General features: G+C 45.5%; 1 protein-coding gene across 5 annotated transcripts in view; it reads right to left on the bottom strand.

Annotated features, from left to right (window-relative positions):
- The window catches only part of RFC1 (replication factor C subunit 1), a 90,946-nt gene that overhangs the window by 25,831 nt on the left and 45,701 nt on the right, over positions 1-19,414 (bottom strand). For all 5 annotated transcript variants that reach the window (XM_053254057.1, XM_053254056.1, XM_053254059.1 and 2 more), the window contains 4 exons: positions 18,564-18,671; positions 10,631-10,810; positions 7,614-7,718; positions 3,796-4,192 (listed from right to left, as the gene is read on the bottom strand). In XM_053254057.1, the coding sequence (XP_053110032.1) occupies positions 3,796-4,192; positions 7,614-7,718; positions 10,631-10,810; positions 18,564-18,671 (790 nt within the window). The remainder of the gene's footprint in view (positions 1-3,795; positions 4,193-7,613; positions 7,719-10,630; positions 10,811-18,563; positions 18,672-19,414) is intronic.

Below are 19,414 nucleotides of genomic sequence, written 5' to 3'. Positions count from 1 at the left end.
TTTTGCACTCTGAAGAGTTACCAGTCTTGATAATTCTGAGCACCCACTGGTCCGATATTATGTGTTGCCATGCTTTGATGGAAATGCTGGCAACTACAAAGCAGGTGTTTTGTGCTTTGGAAGATGGATGTTGGTTCAACTAGCCGGATTGCAGTGGGTGGCGGAACAGATCAAAGAGACTGCTTGGTCTGGTCTTTAGCAGGCCTGTTGTTCTGGCCTTTAGGTCGCTGGCCAAAACCCTTATTTCTCTGGTAAGGCTGATATTGATGCCTGAAATCCTTTTGCTCTTGTTTGAAAAGGGCACGTTGCCTCCCATACGGGCAGTAACAGGATGTTCCAGAAGACATAGAGGCTGCAGCCATGAATGTCTTGGCTGTATACTTTGATTTTTTTATTTTTTTTAAGGACTCTATAGTGGAGTCCGTGCTCTCACTAAATAAGTCTTTTCCATCATAGGCCAGGTTCTCCACACGGTCACGCATATCCTGCTGAAGATTTGTGGACTTTAACCATGCATGACGGTGTATGGTTACCGCCATTGCCATGGCCCAGGATTCAGTATAAGCTAAATGTTTAAAAGTGCTGAGCTGTTGCCTAGTGACAGCAGTGGTTTTTTTCATACACTTCTGCAAATCTGTCCTGGAACTCCTCAGGAATCATCGAAGACTAGTCCTGTAGTAAAGCGTCCCACAAATAATGATTGTATCTGGCCAAGCAGGCCGCATAGTTAGCTATTCTTATAGCCAAACTAAAGGTGGAATAGATCTTCCTTCCCATAGCATCCTTTTTCTTTCCCTCTTTATCAAAAGGCATAGTGTGACAGCAGCCAGATTTTGACCTGAACACTCAATCAGTTACCAAGGAGTTGGGCATTGGATAATGCAAGAGGTATGTGTTGTCTTCTTCCTGAATTCTATACAAGTCTTCTAGGCATTTAGACATAGACGTGGAGGTTTGCAGCACTTCCCAGGCCAACCGCACCACTTCAGTTATCACAGGAAGCATCAGGAGTGCAACAGGATGGGGCGTTCTGGCAGCCACCAACATGTTGTGACAAGATCCATTAAATCAGTCTCAGGTGATTTTAAGTCCAGACCCAATGCCTCTGCCATCTCCCTGAACAGGGCATGATATGCCTTACTCCTCCGAAGGAGAGGTTGAAGTCTTTGTTGGCACATCCAAAGGTAGATCCATATCTGAGGGATGGCTAGCCCCATCTGAATCAGCGTTGGTGGATTCAGACGAATAACCATCACAACCTCCAGTGGAGGTGCTACAGGAAGCGCCATTTTCTTTTTCAGCACCATTGGTCAAACAGGAGATTGTTGAGGCGGCAGAACAGACATCTCTGGAACCTCCTGTGGCCTGGGAGCAGAAGTACTCAGATGCAGTGCAGAAGGCTGCACCGGTTGTATCAGTTGATTAGGCCCAACAGCTTGCATCTAGCAGGCAGTCGGCACAGTATTTATTTATTTATTTATTTATCCACAAGAATGTGTAATCTCCCTACGACCTTCTACCAGTGCAGCTAGGCACTCCCTGCTGCCAGAGTCCCTGAGAGCTCACATGATAAAGATGGCAAAGTAGTAGCCGCAGCTGGCCATGATGACTGTGAAAACAACTGAGAAGACCTTGGTACCACAGGATCTTGAACATGCAACAGTGACATCAGACGCACAGGCATTGTAGTCCCCAACGTAGCAATACACAGTGGCGAAGTTGACAGTGTCTTAGGAACTGACACAGGAATCTCTTCGGCATCCTGCTCAATGTCAAGGCTACTGCTTAAAAAGTCTTGAAAAGTTGACCCTGAGGGGGTTCGATGCTGTTTGATGAATCCAGCATAGCCAATATTAGCTGTATCTGGATCCAAAGAGGCACCATTATAGAAATCTGAATGAATGAATGAATGAATGAATGAATGAATGAATGAATGAATGAATGAATCTGATCATGCTCTGAAGTGAAGTCAATGAAGTCATCTCTTCTCTCCACATGATGATGATGATGTTGTGTTGGTGTCGAAGGGGATTTTACTGGTGTTTGTGCCAGAGACAGGTGAAGTTTCCTTCTGGGTGGCACTGCAGCAAACGGCGAGCATGGTAATCCTGCCGGCGTCGTGGTCGGTATCAAAGGCACAGTATAGACGCAGTGCCTGATTCTTTAAGGTTTGTTTGGAGAAAGAACATATTTTGCATGCTGCTGGGTTGTGCTGCTCTCCTAAGCTCAGGAGGCATGAATTATGGTAGTCCGTTGACAGTAATTTAGCCCAACAGTCCACACAACGCTTGAATGTTTTTTTAGTGTTTTCTCCATTGCCGTTAAAGGCGCGCCCTGAGGCTACAGCCCCACAGCACCAAAAACAGAAGTCCAAAACACCGTAACCAGTCCGTTAAATGTTAAGAATAGTCAAAAACAATCCAAGTTCAATACAAATAAACATGAATTTCTTATTTTTCTCTCAAATGAATCTAGATGAACTGAGGGGGCAGCAAAGAGGTGTTGACGCTTTGACAGTCAAATAGAAACTGGGAAAATGGTGCCCCCAACTGCCAATTTCAACAGAAGCACAGAGAAGCACAATTTCAACAGAAGCACGTGCAAGGCAGAGTGGGCGTCAAGAGGAGCTAGTCAATCTACCCACAAGGTCCCTGCGCAGGTGGAGAACCCATTCCTTATGAATGCAACGGATCATGATCCAGATCTGCTTTTCAGGGGGGCATACAGGAGGTGGGGGGGGGGTTTGCAGGGAAAGATTGCCAGAACATTGCTTCCACCAGGGCAGTTAGTTTGGTTACTACCAAATGTAATTTCACTGTGGGCTTGTTAAGGACGTGCATGAATTCAGATTCGTGCACAGATTTGGCACCTTTAAAAGTGAGGAGAGCAGACTTGCTCCTCTACTGCTCCACGCAGCTTCCTGCTGTAGCAACACACACACCCAGCAGCGCTCCCCCCAGCAGCCCTTACTCAGTGATGGCATGCGCGGTGGCCATTTGTGTGGTCAGCATGTTACTTACCATGCAAATGGCTACAGTGCATGCACTAAGGCCATGGGTGTGCTGCCACCTTGCCACAGCATGAGGGCTGCTGTGGTAAGCACCAATGGTATGCTCAGGCTGCATGGAACAGCAGAGGAGCAGGTACGGATCTGCTCTCCTCACTTTTAAAGGTGCCGAATATGTGCATGAATCTCGATTCGTGCACATCCCCAAGGCTTGTATCTTTTCTGCTTGAAATGGCACATATTTCAACTTTTTAAAACTAAGCCAGAAAACCCAGTAGAAACCTCTTCTGAATCACATTACATTCTTGGATTTTTAATTTTGTTGTTGTTAAATGTTTCCTCAGATTAGCCTGTTTCAAGGATAACACCGAAACCTGATTTAATTTTCCTTAAACCAGGTTGAATGTTGCATTGGGAAAAACAATATTCATAATGATTTTTAGCTTTGAACTTATTCTGAGAATCCAGTTTGTAAAGCAAGTCTTCTGGACTGAAAACTTACTAATCTTAGATCTTTACACCTAGTTATATAACTGTTTGGCGCAGCAAGACAAAGCTGTGTAGGATAGCATCTGTGGTTTATTTCTGAAAGGAAAAAGGAAGCAGAAATCTGGTTCATTTGTACACTTCTAACACAGAAATTAGATTCAGAAATTAAACTGGATTAAAATAAACCAAGTTTCAACACAATGTCTGAATCAGACAGTGATTTGGTGTAAACAAATTAAACCATCTGAAGATGGGAGGGAGGAGCTGACAAATGCCAGAAGAGTTTATTGTATAATTACCATTCTTGTCCTCTGAAGGATTCTTGTACCAGTTTCGAAGCCAACGCAGGAGTTTATTGGCACAACTCTGCTCGCCTTGCTGCCCAATGATTGCTTTAAGGGATGTGGGCTTGTATTTGTCCACCCACAATACCACCTCTCCTCCACCTTTACTTGTCTCTTGAACTGGACTCTCAACAACCTTTGGAGCCTGCTTCTTCTCCAGAGTTTTCTGTTCAAAGTCCAGACCTCTCCTTGCTTCCGTAGTTACCTTTCTGATGGATTTCAAGGTATCATCTTTTTCAGGGGTAGGGTTTTTCTTTTTAGGTTCACTTTCTCTTTTTGCTGGACTTATTTTTCTTTTATCTGCTTCAGCTTTCTGGGGCATTTTCTCCCACTTGGATTTTGTTTTCTTTGCCTTGAAAGAAAGGTGAATATACATGAAGTACTATGAAACCAGAGTTTTAAGAAAGTAGCTTTCAAACTATGTTCCTGGGAATTTCTTAATAAAATTAGTGAGGACAAAGTTCCCTGAAAGATCCCATGTGTGTGCATGCATGCACATGGCAACATGTAAATATATTATAGAGCACACACTCCATTTGTACAGGGAAAGATCGCATGTGCGTGCATGCATGCACATGGCAACATGTAAATATATTCCTGCTAACTGGGCAAAGAGGCACCTTTTACCATGTTGATTCTCTTTATTTAGCAGGGGGACAGTAACTGGCCCTATCCACCCCCAGCACAGTACTTCCAGTGACTGTTGATGGTGTGTGTCCTATGTTTCTTTTTAGAATGTGAGCCCTTTGGGGACAGGGAGCCATCTTATTTGTTTTATTTCTCTTTGTAAACCGCCCTGAGCCATTTTTGGAAGGGCGGTATAGAAATCGAATTAATAATAATAATAATATTCTTCTAGAGCACACACTCCATTTGTACAGGGAAACAATGAGGATCAGCCATCCCCACATTCTCCTGCACTCTGCAATGATTGGGATCTCTCTGGCAGAAACATACTGTAGGGATTCCTCAGCAATGTGGAAAGAGTTCCATGAAGTTTGAAAACTATCACTCTAAGATATGCTGTAATACTTTTCAGGCCCATTTATTTACAGCAAGTCTTATTTGGTTCAGTTCCTTTCATGTGAGGGTCTATGCAAGAGAGACACTTCATCCCTGGGATTCTATCCAGGCTGAGATCAAGAACAGGTATGAGGCTGGCATGCCACCTCTTCTGCTGCTCCCCTAACTGTGGGCAACCCGTTTGAAAGTTGGAGACTCCTTGTATTCTTTTTTGTGAACCACCTTGGGTATTTCTTATAAATAGAAAGGTAGGACAGAAACCCTACAAACCTTTTCAAATAATTAGCATTTACAAAAGGACCCCAAAGGTTGATCGATCATATCATTTATTCCAAATAAAATATGCAGGCCTTGTTTTCCAAGGATTTCAGCACAGATTTCTCTAGCCAGAGCACTCTGTTCTGCTGACCTTCAGCATGGAGGAAGCTAGATAATCCTAGCCAAACAATGCCTGGTAACTCGTTAGTCATAGACATTTTCTAAATGTAGATGGTAATTGACCAAAGATAAACAACCAAAGTTTGTCTCAAACAGACTTGCCACAAGTTAAGTATCAGAACCAGGCTGCAAAGCACCTTTAACAAAAGTGATCCAAAACTGTCTCAGTTCCCACCTGGTTAAGAAATAGCATGCCTGGTCTACAGTCAGCTTTGAATCTGTTACCATTCAATTAGCTTAACCCACCATGGCATCCCATATTGAGATCAAGCCAGGTCTAAAGCAGCACGCTTTGCAACATCAACTAACATGTGTCCATCTGGATTAAGAAAAGGATACGGGTTGTGAACAAAGACATATTTGCTAACTCTATTACGACCATCTGAATTGAAATTATCCAACGTTTGCAGGTCCAAGATTCTATCTACTGTATCAATTCTGCATCCCACTAATTCACTTTAATAGTTCCTTTTCTACAAATGAAAGTCTTAGGGAATTGAAGCAGGAAGTGGGGCACCCCTCTTCCCCATCACATTGATGCTAGTGGGAGGCAGATTTTGCCACTCTCTGTTGCCCTAGTGAGAGCAGGGGGCAGGCAGAGATGAAATTGAAATCAGATACATCACACCAAATAGCTGAGGCCAGTACCTCCCACTACCCATGATTGCTTTGGAGTTGAAGGGAGGCTGATCCTGCTTGGACTTCTTCCATCACAAAGCAGTCATAGGAAGAGTGAAATTGGTTTTGATAAGGTACCAAACATCACCACAGATATTTTTGGTAGGGTGGGGACAGCTCCTATTCACTGTGAGTAGGGAGTCCGATCACTGGTGGCAGCTCCAGAAAACGGGTAGACAAGAGGACCTGGGGAAGCAGATACTATATTCCAGAAGCTCTTAAGATGTGTGAACAGCCTTCCCATCATCTTCCCATATGGCAGCTCATTGTGTTAATCTTGCCCTGCAGACCTACAGCTAGTGCTTGCATGCTAGTCTCTACTGCAAATATATTTCCCAGCAGGAGGGAAGCATAGGAACATTGGAAGCTGCCCTATACCGAGTCAGACCATTGGTCCATCTAGCTCAATATTGTCTACAAATACTGGCTTCTCCAAGGTTGCAGACAGGAGTCTCTCTCAGCCCTATCTTGGAGATGCCAGGGAGGGAATTGGGAACCTTCTGCATGCAAATTCCTTAAGGGGGGATTTCTTACAGTGCTCACATGTAGTCTCCCAAGCAAATGCCAACCAGGATTGACTCTGCTTAGCCAAGGGGACATGTCATGCTTGCTACCACAAAACCAGCTCTCCTCTCAAGCATGCGTGTGTAACCCCAATGTTAAAGGGCAGTTTTGACGAGACACTATTGCCGGCAAGAGAAAGCGTTTCTACACACAAAAGAGATCTTCACCAACCTTGCAGAATGGATACTCATCCTACTAACATACATAGTGATTATTTGGATACATTCTTCATTGTCCAACAGGTATTTGAAATAAAAGTGTAAACACGGCTCATTACATCTGGCAACAAAACTTTTCAGCAGTATGGATATCAAACACAAGCAGTGCATGCATAACTTGTCATATTTTGTAAGCCTGCACAAGTACAAGATAAAGAATTCTATTATCCCCAAAACCCCAGCTTTCTTGCTTTCTTTTTTAATAACTACGTTTGTAGGCCTTATAAAGAGGTTTGAAAGTCTGCCAACCTCTCAGAAGTTTATTTTGCAACGTTCACACGGATCACAGAATACAACTTTTGTAAGCACAGGAGTTCCGTTACCCTGATGCTGAATTCTATATTTTAGCACAGGAGCACACACACACATCCCCAATTATAGCCAATGGCTAGGAATCTGAGGGACAAACTACACAGGATACTAGGGGATTGGTAATGTGTCTCCAAGCATGTGTGTCTTCAAGGGAAATGCAGGCTCTGGAGGTTGCAAAGCCAACTGAAGCAGTGGCACTGGGCAAAGGGATGCCTAAGCCGTTCTAAGTGAGCCACTGCTGTGATGAAAGTAGTCCTTCTCAAAGCTGATTTCCTAACCACTGATGGGGGTGGGAGGAAATGTTCTTCTTTTCTTTGCCTTGAAAGGAGCATGTGACATTTCCTCTTCAGGTAAGGAAAGGAGATTTTTGTTACAAACATATCACAGATAGAGGGTTAAGCATTCTTTTCTCCAGCATCACTACAATCAAATTCACACATACCCATCTATACTAAAGTAATGTGGGCGGGGGGGGGGGGATACAGTTTACATATTATAAATACTCCTCTGAGCTGCAAATTAAAGTTAATTTGTACAAACCTCTGCTTCAGCGGCTACTTCATATTTAGACTTCTTGCCCGGCATAGTTCGAATTAGTTCAAATAGGCCATCTTCATCAATAATTTTTGTCCCTAAAGCCGATGCCTATGAAATGAAAAATTCACAATAGCTCATAGATATAGATATATAGAGAGAATATAGAATACTTGTGTTCAAATGCAACAGGTGAGGCCTATTCCCAGTTAAGCAAGTTAAAAAATATATCCAGGATCGCAAAGGACATGTCTCTAATTCTAGCAAGCAGCCTTCCACTCTGGGAGAAGAGAATCCACCTACCACAAAGCTGGCATAGTCACCTACTGCTCCAGCTGAAAGAGCTCTGTGTCCAGAAATCATATTGTTGAAAGTGCTACCACCACACAACTCTAACCAAAAGACTGCTTTCTGCACACAAACAGTTTAAAGGAATAAAACACTGTCATTTGGCAGTAACTCCTATTGAACTTAATGGGGCTTCCTTCCAAACACAACTTGGGATTTCAGATGGGAATGCACATTCCTGATAACATGCAATACAAACATGTACTGGTTGAGCAATTTTACTAATTGCATGAACTACTCTCTTGGCTTAAGGCAACCTATTCCAAACATTAATTCATCAGGTGAACTTCACTTATTATCAGAGGTCCCTTTCGTGCTCTTCAAAAGGAGCAGCATGAGTCCTCCAGAGCATTATCTTGACATAAACCGCCCAGAGATGTAAGTTTTGGGCGGTATAAAAATGTTTAAATGAATGAATGAATGAATGAAGAGCTGTTAATTAATTGTGCTGGGCTCTATTATATATTTCTCAACAAAATCATTTCCTGCATCTGCTGACATAATCTTTTTGCTGTTTTTAGATTTGTGGTGCTACCATCTTCATTTGTGCCGTGTGTTATCCCACCCCTTAAAGCTCCATTCCCTGTTTTTCATGCATCTGGAAGCTTTCAGGCTAACTGCAACTGCCATGAAGACCACAGTACTCCTAAGTCGCCCTCAAGTTCTCACTCTTCTGACTTCCCTTTCACACTGTCTCCCCTGGTTACCAACTCTGTTTCTTCCATTACCATTCCAAATGTTAACAGCCCTTGTCCTACTTTATAAGTCAGAGACTATTCACAGTCATGTGGATTCTCCACTTCTTCTCTGAAGACTTAAAACCAGAAGCCATCTTGTTAGATTACATTCTTCTTTATAACTTAATGAGACCTTATTTGAATGGACAAATATAACCAAGCAGCTAATTTAGAAATATCAAACTTTTAGACAAACAGCAAAGTAGCCACTGGGTCCTTTAATTGCACAATTTTGTTCACTAGCCAACACAAGGAATTCTTCAAAAGTACCATTGTATGTACGAAAGTAAATCACAAGACTTGTGGCAACTTGAAGACTAACTTTATTGTAGAACTACAATCCACTTCATTAAAAGCATAAAAGGTTATTCTCAGTTGGCAAATAGATAATACACATGAGTATAGAGAAAGAAAGAAAATGTAAACAGTGGACTAAACAAAGATGAAATGCAAAGTTGTATATTGGCTCTCCCACACACAACCCCAACACCTTTTCTCAATATCCGAGAAAAGGTACTGAGAAAATACCTGCCAGCCAAGAGTAGCATTTCACGAATCTAATGAATTGGATTGTTGTCCATGAAAGTTTATGCTACAATGCATCGGTTAGTCTTTAAGGTATCACCAGGCTATGCTGTTTCTCAGGCAAACCAACACAGGGACACCTCTGTAAGTGCTTACTTGTGTGCCCAATACACCTACCTTCTACCTACACCAGGATCCTTTAAAAGCTTCCTCACTTGCCACTCAAATAAAAACAAAAACAGTTCTGCTCACCCCAACGCAAAAAAAGAAAAGGAAGGAGTTTGTTTGGAAGGTGGGTTTTTTGTTGTTGTTGTTGTTTTAAAGGACAACTAGGAACCTATGACAGAAGTTTATAATTTAATGAACAGAGTGCCAGTTTGGACAAGTGCTACTTGGCACACGTGATAATGTTTAGGACACACCAAGAGCATTCCAGCACATCTGATGCTGTCAAGGACACTCCACGTTTTTCCCACCCTGACCTCAAAGGAGGACAACCTGGCATACTCTCTGCGCCCCGATTGCATCTGAATCACTCCTCTGCATGTGGGTTTTGGAGCACGGTGGCAAATCAGGGCAATTCAAACATCAATGGGGAGGGGCAATTCAGATGAACACGTGTGCCCCTGTGCAATCAAGGGGTGCTCCTAGAGCGTGTCGGGATGTCCTCCTGCAATATCATGCAAGTATGCTCTTGGAGCATCCCCAACTGCATCAGATGTGCTGGGCAGCCCTCATGTGAACTGTGTGTGGTAAGAATTGACAGACTTCTCGTTTTCATTCATAATACTAGAACTCGTGGTCATTTTGTGAAACTGATTAGAAATTCTGGACAAACAAAAGAGTATTTTGTCGCAGAATTGTCATAATGAAGGTAATATGCATTAATTCAGCTGGCTATAAAAAAAGGATAGGCCTATGAGTCATGATAGTCAGTTGGAACCTCCATATTCCAAGACAGAAGGCGTCCAGTGCCAGATGCCAAAGATAAATAAAGAAGGCCACCATCGTGCTGCATATAAAGGCATTGCTGGACAGAATGTTTGACATCTATTCCAGTAAAGAAACTCTGTTCTTAAGACTGGATGATGGAGATTCTTCTATTCTTACATTTCCAGATATACAGAAACTTTAAATGCTAGCAAAGTGCCCCAAATGGCTTCCGAGGTCGGTAAAATGAGTACCCAGAATGTTGGGGGCAATATGCTAAAATCATTGTAAACCGCTTAGAGAGCTCCGGCTATAGAGCGGTATATAAATGTAAGTGCTATTGCTATTGCTATTTCTCTCTGGATGTGAGACTGACAGGATAAGATACCAGGTGGTGTATGGGTCTGAAGTGGCACTAACTGAATAAATAAGTGGTTCCAGGATGCCAATGCATATAGTGCCATCATATCTGGAATAACTTACCTTGTCACACTTAGACATGCCACAGTCACGGCCTTTCACAAGATAGTTGGTCTTCTTGCTGATGTTACCAGTTGCTTTCCCCCCATAGCGCTCGATGAGAGACTTGGCCTCATCTCGCTCAATAGATTCCAGTACACCTGTGATCACAAACGTCAGACCTTCCAAGCAATTTTCACCACCCTAAACATCAAAGTGTTACAACAGAAAGTCATTACATTTACAGAAACAGAAGTGAAACCTGGAAAGGCATGGTTTCAAACGGAAAAAAAGGCAGTAAAGATAAAATATGTGTTGTGGTTTATAAATGTAGTTTTTCCTCACAGAGCCTGTTGCGTGTCAAGCAAAAGTTGTTCTTTTTGTCCAGTGGCGATTCAACAAAACCACAGCTGACAAAGTCGATTTCTAACTTTAAAGCACATACTCCCAAGCCTAGCCCGATTTTTGTTGACTATGTAAACCACCAGGCTCACAGGCGAGCCCGGTGGCTTACGAGCAGGTCACCCGCTTTGGTAGCCCTCCCTAAAGCCTGGGTTTGCAGAGCAAGCACTCCGCAAACCCAGGCTTTCTGATCGTGAGTAGCCATGGTGCAGCTCCACGCTGCGGCTACTCACAAGGAGACCACCAGAGCACACAGATTACTCATTTTTACAGGGTGTTGCTGACAATCAAGGATTCCAACATTTCAAGTAACGGTGCTCTGACGTGCAAGGTTCTTACAGGCACAACGTTTCCATGTGCATTTCTGAATGCCATATTCAAAAATGCAATAAAACGGTTCCTTTCCATTTAAGAAGACCAGTCAGACCCCATAAGACTGTCTCCGTAGTGTTAGCATTCACCAGTAGACTTTTGAAAAATTAAGACAGAAAAATGGTGAATGCTTTGGTTGTTCTCAGTTTTGTGGGAATATCAAATTGCTTATGTCTCCTAACAGCCCCTCAAGACATTACCTATCACTAAATTATGCCAGCAGTCATCATATTTCTAGTGTACTGAATGTAACAAGTGACACATGTTCCAGAAGGGTGGCTGTAGCAGCATGTGTGTACCCATCCCAAGACAACATCTCTGAAGCAGTGGGAGCGGGGGAGACTATCTGCTCCTGAACAAACCACTAACCTGCTTCCAAATGTGTTTTAACTCCATGGAGTACGCGCAGAGTTCACAAGATGTTGAACTTTCTGTTTTTTAGAAACAGAGAAGATATTTCTAGTGCTTGTGGCTGCAGAGAATCATTTACAACCCTATGGCCAACATAAAAACAGGTTGCTTACCTGTAACAGATGATCTGGTAATGGTTCCATACATTCATAACTGATGGGTTCTGCGCCTGTGCAGATCAGCTTTGGTTGGAATTCGTTAGCTCCTCGCGATGCCAGCAACCACCAGATGCATGTGACCGTAGTACCCCTTGTGGCAGTTGGGCATCCTTACAAGCAGTTTCTTGATGGCCAACTATGGCACTTGATTGATTAGAATGGCATAACTTCACAACATAGACGATGATACAGGTGATGCACACTCCTTGCGGGGATGGACGGGCGGGTTTTATGAATGTATGGAACCACTACCAGATCATCCGTTACAGGTAAGCAACCTGTTTATCTGGATAGTGGTTCCAGACATTCATAACTGATGAGTGAATCATGAGCTGTTCGTTTGGAGGTGGGCACGCTCTGAAGCGACTGCAGAACCCTCTTCAGAACCGCCCATCCAAATTCTGCTGCAGCCGCCGCACAAAGATCTAGGGAGTAATGTTTCGCAAAGGTGTGTTGAGACGCCCAGGTGGCTGCAGTACAGATGTCATTAAACCTGATTCCTGCCAGATGTGCAGCCAAGGTGGTATAGGCCCTAGTGGAGCGTGCGTGTGTCGAGGCTGGCGGATCGACACCCTGCTGGCTATAGGCCAGCCTAATAAGCTCCACTAACCAATGCAAAAGCCTCTGACGGGAGGGTGAACAACCCTTCAGTTTCCCTTTCAGGCACACAAACATTTCGTAGTCCAGAAAGGTTGAGTTGCTTTCAAATAATACAGCAAGGCCCGACGTACATCCAGCGGATGAATCGCATGTTCTAGACGTGTAGACAGATTACAGAAAAAAGTGGGCAGTACTACTTCCGTGTTCAGATGGAAGTCAGATATTATTTTTGGTTTGAATTCTGAGTCTAAGCGCATGACCACACGATCTGGATAGAATCTTGTGTAAGGTTCGTCAATTCGCAGCACCTCAAGTTCACTTACCCGTCGTGCCGATGTGATTGCCACATGGAATAAGGTCTTTTAAGATGTGTGTTGCAAAGAAGCAGAGTCCATTGGTTCAAAAGGAGCCTCTTTTAGAGAGGAAAGCACCAGGGAGAGGCTCCATTTCTCCACGGGTGGTCTTATGGGAGGGTACAGGTTATTTATCCTTCTCAGAAAATCCTTGCATTTTGGGTGGGAGAAGACAGTTTTGCCATCCCATCTATCATGACGGGAGGATATGGCTGCCCTATGAACTTTGATAGATACATTTGCAAGCCCACTCTGTTTCAGGGAAGTCAGGTACAAAAGCACTGCTTTCAGGCTAGCCTCTTTGGGGTCATAACCTTGAGATGCCACGTGTGCAGAGAACCTGTGCCATTTGGCCCTGTAGTTGCGTCTAGTAGATGACTTGCATGTATTAAGAAGGATCCGTCTTAGAAGCCTACCTTCCACGCCGTCAGATTGAGCACCATTAGGTTTGGGTGCAGTATCTGGCTGTGGTCTTGAATTATCAAATCTGTCCTGTGAGGGAGTCTCCTGTACTTGCCATTGGACAGTTTGAGTAGTTGCGTGAACCAAGGTTGCCTTGGCCACCATGGCGCAATTAAAATTGCCTTTGTTCCATCTTGCAGTAACTTGGCCACTACCCTGGACAGTAACAGGGTCAGTGGATAGGCGTTGAATGTGACCTGGATCCATTGATACTGAAAAGCATCGCCCTTGGAGCGAGCACCCAGCCCCATCCTAGAGCAACAGAGGAAGCATTTCCTGTTCCCCTCTGTTGCAAACAGATCCACCTTCGGTTGACCCCACCAACTGAAGAGCTGTGTCAAGATGTCCTGGTTTAACTCCCATTTGTGCTGTAGGAGAACCTGGTCCCTGCTTAGGGAATCTGCTAGGCAGTTTTGAACGCCCTTGATTTGGATGGCTATCGGATAGATTTGACGCGGACTACACTAGTGCCAAAGTTGTAGACTGAGGGTGCAGAGGGACCTGGATACCATCCCGCCCTGCTTGTTCACATAGGCAATGGCCATTGTGTTGTCCATTTGCAGCTGGATGACCACCTGGTTCTCGAAGGCCAAAAGGGCCTTGTATGCCACCAGAAGTTCCAGGTAGTTGATGTGCAGCTGTGCCTCTCGTGGAGTCCAACAGCCTTGGACTCTGTAGTCTGCCAGATGTGCTCCCCAGCCCAGCATTGAGGCATCCGACATTACTGTCTAGGTGGGTACCGGAACAAGGAAGGGCACGCCTTTGAGCAGGTTTGCTTCCTTTGTCCACCAGTGTAGGGTGGGCAACACCCTGTCCGGAAACACAACCCACTTGGACTGTAATTCGCTTTGTGGATTGAAGGCACGTAGAAACCACATTTGCAACCTGCGCATGTGTAATCGTGCAAATGGTACAGTCATGGTGCATGAGGCCATCAAGCCCAGCAGAGTTTGTATAATCTTTACTCTCTGCTGTGGACGGGCCTGGATTGTCTGGATGAGTGTTTTTATGCATTCGAAGCGGTACTTGGGTAGAAAGGCCATCTGCTTCGTCATATCCAGCTGTGCCCCAATATACTGTAGCTGACTTGCTGGTTCTAAGAATGACTTCTTCCAATTGATCTGGACCCCGAGGTCCCGTAGCAGCATTGTAACAATGTCCACATGGGCCAGCAACTGTTGACGTGTCCTGGTGGTCAGGAGCCAGTTGTCCAAATACGGGTATACCGACAGGCCCTGTGTCCTGAGATAGGCAACTATCACTGCCATGCATTTTGTGAATGCCCGTGGGGCGGTGACGAGGCCAAAGGGTAACACGTTGTACTGGTAAATCTCCGGTCCCAAGGTGAATCGGAGATACTTGTGGTGACTTTCTTGTATCCCAACATGGAAGTATGCATCCTTGAGGTTGAGTACTGCAATCCAGCGCTCCTGATGGAGCAGTGGGAGGATGGCTTGCAACGCTGCCATCCGGAACTTCCACACTTTGATGAACTGATTCAGTGCCCGCAAATCCATTATTGAACGTATTCCCCCATCCCGTTTGGGTATTTGGAAGTATCTGGAGTAAAATCCTGTTAGGCCGTGAGCCCACTCCACTGGCTTCCTTCAGCAGCAACTGTTGAACCTCCTCTCTTAATATTGGAGTTTCGAGAGTAAACTTCATGCCTGTTAATGGAGGATACTCCGTGAACTCCAGCGCATAGCCCGCAGTTATTATGCGGAGGACCCACTGGTCTGATGTTATACGGTGCCATGCTTGGGCATGACTTGCCAGTTTGATGGTCGTTCTGGCTGGCGTCAAGGTGATGGTGTTCCTTGTGCTGAGGTTTAGTTGTGGTGAGCGGCTGATGTTGGTGGGAAGCGTGTTGCAGAGCGTTAGTGGGCTCAAACCCAGATCAAAGTTGTTGTTTGGATTGCTGGGCTGGCTTATTACGGCCTGCCTGGCCAGACTTGTTCCTGGCATAGAATGGTTTCCTGTTAGCATTATAGCGTTAGTACGGTCACCGGAAGTCTCCGTTGCCAGATTAGCGATAACTAGGCTGACGCTTTTGACAATTTTGTTGAAATGGTTGATATCTCGGATTAGAGTACCTCGGGTGTGCAAAGGAGCGTGCGGTGATCTTAGATTTTTTCCATTGCTCCATCGTTTCATCTGAGAACAGCCCTTTCCCTTCGAAGGGCAGAGATTCTATGCAATCTTTCATGTCCTGCTGCAGACTTGTAGCCCTCAGCTAGGCATGTCTTCTCAAAATTATGGAGGAAGTCAGAGTGCGGGACTCAGATTCAGCTAAACGTTTGGCATTTGCCAGTTGCTGCCGGGTCGCTGTTGTTGTCTTATGAAAGGTCATTTCAAATTTCTTCAGGAAACCCATCAGTTGAATACATGCGCCTGCCTAGGACATTCAGTTTACGGCCTTCTTTGTCCGCAGGCGTAGTATGTCTTTTTCCTTCTTTTGATGTCATGGCACAGTCCACCACCAAAGAGTTTGGCGTTGGATGGCCAAGTAGGTACTCATTTTCATCCTCTTTATGCGATATAGTGCTTCTAACCATTTGGAGGTGGGCACTGAGGTTTGAATTACTTCCCACACCAATTTCGCAGCACGAGAAATATGCGGTAGCATAGGAATATAGACAGGTTGTAATCCAGTAGCAATACTCATCATATTGTATACAGGGTCATCTAACTCCGTCTTCTGTTTCAGGTTCAGACCTAATACATGAGCCATGTCTGCCACCTGGAGATGATATCCTTTCATCTCTTCCGTGGGGGAGTTTGAAGGGATGGGTGCCACATCAGGGATGGGATCCAGAAGTATAGGTTCCTCTCCATCTGGTTCAGTGGAATCAGATTCATAACTGTCTTCCCCATCATCAGAAGAGGATGCAACTGCGGAAGCTGGGGACGTCGCCAGTGGCGGCTGAAGGTAAGTAGTGGTTGCAGCTTGAGTGCCAGCCTGACACAATCTGCATAGCAGTGGTGGCGGTTGAAGGTAAGTTGTAGCTGCAGTCTGAGTACCAGTGTGCAGTGGTGGTGTGGGCAGTTGAAGCTTAGGTAGGATATCCACCTGCAAAGAAACAGATCTTTGACCTGTGTATATCGGGGTAGTCTGGATGGCGCATTCTATTCTACGTCCTGCCAAAGGAGCAGTGCTTTCTCTTTTCCACTGAATGTAAAGAGCGTACTCCTCTGGGGAGATGGTGTGGTATTCTTCTGTGGATCGGCTGGCTTCCCCACCTCCCTGGGGCAAGATACCCGTTAGGGAAGGTGCCCCTTCCTCAAAGGATGGTGTTCTTGGAATCGCTGACATCTGTATCTCCGTCTCCGCCTCTACGAGGTGGGTGCAGAATCCAGTGAAGGTACCTGTGGAAGGGGTGCTCTCTTCCGAGCGCAGCAGCCAGAAAAGCCTTGTAGAGGTTCCTTGTCCCCGGACTTCAAGTTGTTCCCGCTCCTCAATGTCATCAGCATAAAGGTCTTGCCCGAGGTCAGGTTCGGCATCGAGCTCGGCATTGAGCTCAGCGTCACATATCACTGCCAGGGGATTCACATCCTGCCTCGATGTCGAAGTCGACGTCAAAGGGAGGTGTTGTGGATTCGACATTGGCTTCGATGTCGTAGAGAATTGCTTCATTGGCTTCGACGTCGTACTGGATTGCTTTGATGTCAAAGAGAAGTACTTTTGCAATGTTCTTGACGTCGATGGAAAAAACTTGCTTAGTCGGAGCCATGGAAGGTGTGGGTGGAGATTGCCGAGGCATCGGCACCAGGGACAGAGAAACTGCTCAATGCTGTGGGCTTTGAACGGATTGCAGAGCAGAAGCGGAGGGGGTGGCAGTGGCCGCACCATCACGGTCCTGCACATGGTGACGCTTCTGTTTCTTCAGCTTAGGCGCTTTCACCATCCCCCCGCCCTTTCTCTTCGGGCTGCCCGGTTTCTTTGCCAGAGCCTTGTCCTTTGGCGCTGAAGCGGCTGGTGTCAGAATGTCCGATGCTGAGGCCTGAGTTGGCGCATTCGAGACTTTAGACTGCATAGACTGAGCAGGTCTCTGCACCTCAGTAGAAGATTTCTGCCTCAGAAGTAAAGCATCCTCCATTAAAGCTACCTTGAGCCTTGCAGCACGGTTTTTTAATGTCTGCTTATTGAAAGTAGAGCAGACAGAACAGCCGGTATTATGGGCTTCTCCAAGGCAGAACAAACAGAGTTCGTGCCCGTCAGTGGAGGGGAGCTTTCCGTGACAGTCACAACACCTCTTGAAGGTGGTTTTCTCTCTTACCCTGTCCTTATTCATGAGAGGGTGGTGGTGTTGTTGTTGTTGACACAGTTCTGAGTCCGTTCCGTAGTCTTGCCCAGGTCCGAGACAATTTCCTTATCCGTAGGGGCTTTCTGAAGATGTCCATTTCCATGCCAAAGGTCGTTGCCAAAAGTATTTTCCAACTTAAAAAGCTTAAGAAATTATGTTCTCCGAGGAGCAACCATTCCGATGACTGATCGCTATGGTGGTCAGCAAGAAACTGATTGTAAGGACGTCCAACCACCACAAGGGGATACTACGGTCACGTGCATTGGCGGTTGGCGGTGTCGCAAGGAACTAACGGATTCCAACCGAAGCTGATCTGCGCAGGCGCAGAACCCATCAGTTATGAATGTCTGGAACCACTATCCAGATCTTGAAGCAGAGAGATATCTGTGGCTAGAGTAATGAGAGACCAAGCAGTAGGCATAACAGAAAAAGCTACTCTTATGAGTGAGTCTAGGAGTCTAACCTAAATAAAAGAATGAATGTGGAAGGGAAGCCACTTCTTATTTTCATAAATAGTTGATTTATAGTAAAGACCCTGCCACCTCCCCACTAGAAAAACAGGTTGCTCACCTGTAACAGATGATCTGGAGGTGATCCGTTGGTATTCATAAGGAATGGGTTTTGTGCCTGCGCAGGGATCTTGCAGATTGATTTACTAGCTCCTCGTGCCACCTCCAACTGCCCAGCACATGGTTTGTGCTTCCATTATTAGGGACCATGTGCTGAGCAGCTGGAGGCGGCACGAGGAGCTAGTCAATCGATTCGCGATTGATCCCTGCGCAGGCGCAGAACCCATTCCTTATGAATGCAACGGATCACGATCCAGATCAGTAGAGATACTAGTCACCAGTGACACACACCATGTTACTCTTTCATAACGAACACCTGGACTTACGTGGGGTATCTCTTTAGAACCAAGTGCTTTTGGACCTTCTCTGTTAAGGAAGCTTCTGTAAGCCTGGTAGTTAACTCGCTTCTTTTCAGAGTCCTCGGGACTTACAGACTAAGAGGAGGAAGAAGCATGGATGTAGTCAGGTTCTATTCAGTTCAAAGTGATAAGCAGGCAATAATACGAGGGCAAGCACAAAATACTAAGGCCAGCTATAGAGACTCCAACAGTATAGGACATATATGAAGAAAAATATATATAAACTTTTAGTCACACCTGGCAAACTTATTTTCCTAGACCTGCTGCACTGAAAGGCACCAGTCACATTTAGAGATGTGCAAAACAGTCCAGTTCAAAGTGAGGTTCAGTTTGAACACAGGGGCAGGCTGAGTGGTCCGAGTTCAAACCCGACCGGTTCAGAGATCTACTGGTAAAAAGGGGAATCCGAAGAGGATTCCCCTTTACTAGTAAAGGGGCGGGGGGGCTTCCCTAGGGCTAAAGGGGGTGGGAGGGGAGTCAGGGGTACTTACAAGAATGATTGGTGGCGGTCATCGGGGAGGTGAGGGTGGCAGAAGCTCACCCCCACCGGCCTCCCCCAGGAGCAGCCTGGGCTGCCAGCGGCCCAGTTCAAGTCTTCTCCAGCCTGGTTTGGGCCTCCGCGCAAGCGCTGAAGTCATTAAAATGGCCTCCATACATGCAGGTAGGCCCAAACTGGCCCAGGCTACTCTGGGGGAAGCCAGTGGGGGTGGGAGCTGCTGCTGCCCCCGCCACAGTTGATCATTCTTGTAAACACCTGACTCCCCTCCCAACCTCCCTAGCCTTATGGAAGGCTCCCTTCCCTTTTACTGGTAAAGGGG

Source organism: Hemicordylus capensis, chromosome 5 (assembly GCF_027244095.1).
Source record: "Hemicordylus capensis ecotype Gifberg chromosome 5, rHemCap1.1.pri, whole genome shotgun sequence".
Lineage (NCBI taxonomy): Eukaryota > Metazoa > Chordata > Lepidosauria > Squamata > Cordylidae > Hemicordylus > Hemicordylus capensis.
The sequence above is the reverse complement of the archived record's forward strand: the minus strand, read 5'-3'. Positions and strand labels throughout refer to the sequence as shown.